General features: G+C 47.1%; 1 protein-coding gene across 1 annotated transcript; it reads right to left on the bottom strand.

Annotated features, from left to right (window-relative positions):
* Positions 1-210: 210 nt before the first annotated feature.
* Positions 211-2,637, bottom strand: LOC119332580 (transcription factor MYB30-like). The gene is made up of 3 exons (XM_037605755.1): positions 2,238-2,637; positions 1,933-2,062; positions 211-1,367 (listed from the first exon to the last, which is right to left on the bottom strand). Exons 1-3 carry the CDS (start codon positions 2,368-2,370, stop codon positions 599-601), a joined length of 1,032 nt encoding a protein of 343 aa, XP_037461652.1. The 5' UTR covers positions 2,371-2,637; the 3' UTR covers positions 211-598.
* Positions 2,638-3,968: the final 1,331 nt, after the last annotated feature.

Raw genomic sequence — 3,968 nt, 5'->3', positions numbered from 1 at the left:
AATTGTTAATGTATGGTGACAGGGCCGTGTGTGGTAGATTTTGCCTTAGTAGCTAGTGTAAATCGTTTTTTCTTTACCTTGTCCTTAGAGAACAGAACAACATAGGAATAAAAACAAGAAGTCAGTTAGTCACTGAAAAGGTACACAATGATCCCTCCGTAGACATGCATGCATGCACAACATGAAGAAACAAACGAACACAAGAATCCAAAAGAGCAAAAGGACGAGTTCCCTTTCATTCCTTCCTGTTTATTATAAATTCACTCAGCATACATCAATCAATTACACACCAGTTGCCATGCAATGCAAACATGCATGCATGCAAGTTATCTCTTTACAAAGCCCAATTAACAAACATTCTTCACTCCAAAACCAAAAAATTAGGAAAATTTGAGAAAAAAAATCAAACACAATAAATTAAGCGCACCTTTGGAAAACCTCATTATTTCGTCTATGGACAGATCGGATCAGCAGAATGAGCTAGAGAGAGAAATATCAGATGTGAGAGGGGGAGAGATACTCTCCTTGATCATGGATGCATGCATGCATGGAGCAAGCAAAGCATATGTGCACATGGATTTAGCAGCTTTCTGGTCGATCATGCGTTTGGTCCCATAAAAAGGAGGGAGTGTTCACCACTTTGCATGGCCTCCATGTTGGACGGTGTTAGTACTTCTTGATCATCCCACATCAGCAGCTGCTCCTCGTCCCACTGCTCATGCTGCCCTAGCTGCTCCCCCTCCTCCTCCTCCAGCCCCGGCCGCCGCCGCTGCCTCTGCTCGTCCCCGAAGCACCCATTGCCCATGCCGGCGCCCGCGCCGCAGTGATCGTCCATGGCTTCCATGCACATTCCCATGGCACCCATGCCGTCCACCAAGGGAGGTAGGTGGTAGCAACTGGGCGTGTCCGCTTCCGCCATCGCTGCCGTGAAGCTGGCGATGAACGGGTGCTGCTGCGCCGCGGCTGATGCGAACGGCGTGCTGACGACGCTGGTGTCGAACATGAAGAGCGGGCAGTGATGCGACATTCCTGGCGGCGAGTCCTGCCCGGCCCCGGCGGCAACCGGCAGGGCTAGGCTGGTGCTCTGGTGGTGGCCGATGATGGCGTCGAGCTGCAGGTGGTCCCCCGCTGGCGCGCAGCTGAACGTCGGATGCTGCAGACGGCGGTGGTGGACGTCCGACGTGGCCGTGCTGCCGCTGCACGGTGCCAGGCCGTTGTTAGGTGGGCTCGTCGACGTCGTGGACGAGGTGGTGGTTACGTTCGGCACCGCCGGAGCCTTGCGTATCTTCTTCTTGATCCACGAGTTCCAGTAGTTCTTGATCTCGTTGTCGGTCCGGCCAGGCAAGTGGCTGGCAATGTGGGCCCACCTGCAATACGGCCGTGTTTACATCAGTAAAGTCATTCTGTGAAATTTTCCTTTTGTCATCACTAAGCTAGCTAATCTTGGAACCTTTGCCTTGAAGAAACCCTAGCTCTATAGCTAGCTTTGTGTAGTACGTACCACTTCATTGATTTGTTGTTAGGGTAGTCGTGTTCAAGTTTAACTAGTAGAAAATGACGGCTAGTATGGCGCCATTTGGCACGTATACATGGCGTCATGCTGATGTTGCATATACATAGACTAGACACTAGACCCTCTTAATTAGCTATAGCGCGCTCCAGAGAAAACAAGCTTGTGGCCATGCATGATCGAGTAACACTTCAAATCACCTTTTCTTTTTAGGAGATTTCAAATCACTTGCGACATTAGTTACAAGATTGCTGGTAGTCAAGTAATTAAATGCTGTATGTCACCAAGATTTGGCAGAGGTCAGATTAGTGATTGATAAGCAGCGCCCAAGTTGCGGCATTGTCAAATTAAGATAGAACAAAATAATTGCCCCCAAATTGGAAGGAATCAGGCTAATTTTCCACTGTGTCCTTGCTAGCTACCTGTTGCCAACAATGGCGTGGAGGCTGATGATGAGCTTCTCCTCCTCCGGCGAGAACCGCCCTCGCCGGATGTCGGGCCTCAGGTAGTTGATCCACCGCAGCCGGCAGCTCTTCCCACACCGCTGCAATCCTACATAGAAAAAACATGGCATTGCACCAAAATTAAGCAAAGCAAATGAATTCCAAGCCAGAGAGTCCCATCTTCAACTGGTCATCAAGGAGCGAAGCTAATACTCATATGTTAATCTAATGAGAGAGGCCGGATCGGGGCAGCCGGTCGAGATAGACGGATCAAGGTTACGCACCGGCTTTCTCGGGGACCTCGCTCCAGCAGCCATAGCCATGGGTGGTGATGTACCGGACGAGCTTCTCATCCTCCTCAGGAGACCACAGGCCCCTCTTCACCTTCTGCTGGTTGCAGCAAGAGTGATGCCCCATGCACACACCTCAGCTTAGAGATCAGATCGACCAGTGACTGATCTCAACACTGCAATGCACACTCCCTCTCAACCAATTTGGTAGCTGCTTATAGCTAGGGAAGCTAGCTAGCTATGTAGATCGTAAACAGAAATAATATATATTGAGGTGTCATGCATGCATGGATGAACTATCTTCTTCTGCTAGCTAGCTTAGTAGAACATGACATAGCATGCATGGAAGGAAGGAAGGAGGACGGATGGAGCATGCAAATGGTTGGTTGGTGTTTAGCCCCCCTTTTTAATATGAGCTCTTTGCCTTGGCCCTTTCCATCCATCTCTGGCTTCTGCCTCCTTCACTCTTCTGTTAATTAATTAATCAGAATTAAGATACAATATCTTGGTTAGTCTCTTCTTGTTTGCTTTCAGAGGGATCCTCCTAATTATAGCATGCGATATGTGCAAGAGGCATCATCTTGACACTTCATGTGCATTTTTTTCCTCCCTTGAGAGGGTCCACCCTTTGTTGCTACTTTTCTATCTAACCCTATAGCGACAGGGCATCGAACCTGCTAGCTAGAGAATTATTTAATCGCGCATTCTAATCACTATTGTAATACTAGCTCGATACTAGAGACCGGATGCATGACAGTGATCTTGAGGAGTGCATATATACTAGAGTATAGTCAATTTTACATATACGTGCAACATAACTAACTGGACAAATCAACATGATCATGCTAGTTGTGTAAACCAAGATTGTCAAGTAGTGGTATTTATACTAGTATATATGAAGCACGCGCGACATGCATGCACATGTATATATGCAGTACACACATGCATGCAACGCATGCATGTCTCTTGAGCTGCATGTTGATGTTGTTGTCAAGAGAAAAGCATATAAATATGTGGGTGCTGTCCCTTGTTGGTAGTTAGCAAGCAACCGTGAAGTTTGGTAGTCGGCGATCAATGTAGGCGTGATCTTGATGTTGAATTCGATGGAATCTATCAAGCCCGACTACTTTTGCCCCCGATGAGATGAGCGTTGATGTATACGTCCTGTCGGGATTCAGATTTGTATGTATGTACGCGTTATCTCAGTAGTCATACTTGCTGCATTTGACTAAGGGAAAGGAAAGTGCGCCACATCTCGAAACAACCTCTCACCCTGCTTTATAAATAAATCTACACAACTGAACTATACAATGTGTTGAGAATCCCTCAAACAAATCTCATCAAAACAAAAACAAGGCAAACACAAGCCGGGCACTAATAGAAGCCGCTAGCAAGCTACCGAGCAGAGTACCAATCGCTGTTCAAGACGGTGTGTATGCGATTGGAGCGGGTGGCCATGGAGGTTTTTTCCCAACATGGGTGGCAGCATAACCTCCGGATTGACCCACCATCGCTTTCGACATAGGCATATATAGTGTCGGTCTATATGACTCTACCGTTGTCGTTTTGTCGATTTTGTTTCTTTTTTTTCTGTCAAACTTTTTAGAATTAGATGTGTGCATCTTAGTTATGCAGAAGCCGGATGCCACTCATAATGCTTTGTATCCGATTGATTCTACATTTTTGAGATAATAAAATGCCCTTTATCGAAAAAAGCAAGCTACC

This window comes from Triticum dicoccoides, chromosome 7A (assembly GCF_002162155.2).
Source record: "Triticum dicoccoides isolate Atlit2015 ecotype Zavitan chromosome 7A, WEW_v2.0, whole genome shotgun sequence".
Classification (NCBI taxonomy): domain Eukaryota; kingdom Viridiplantae; phylum Streptophyta; class Magnoliopsida; order Poales; family Poaceae; genus Triticum; species Triticum dicoccoides.
Note: the sequence above shows the minus strand (reverse complement) of the source record. Positions and strands in the feature narration are given on the sequence as shown.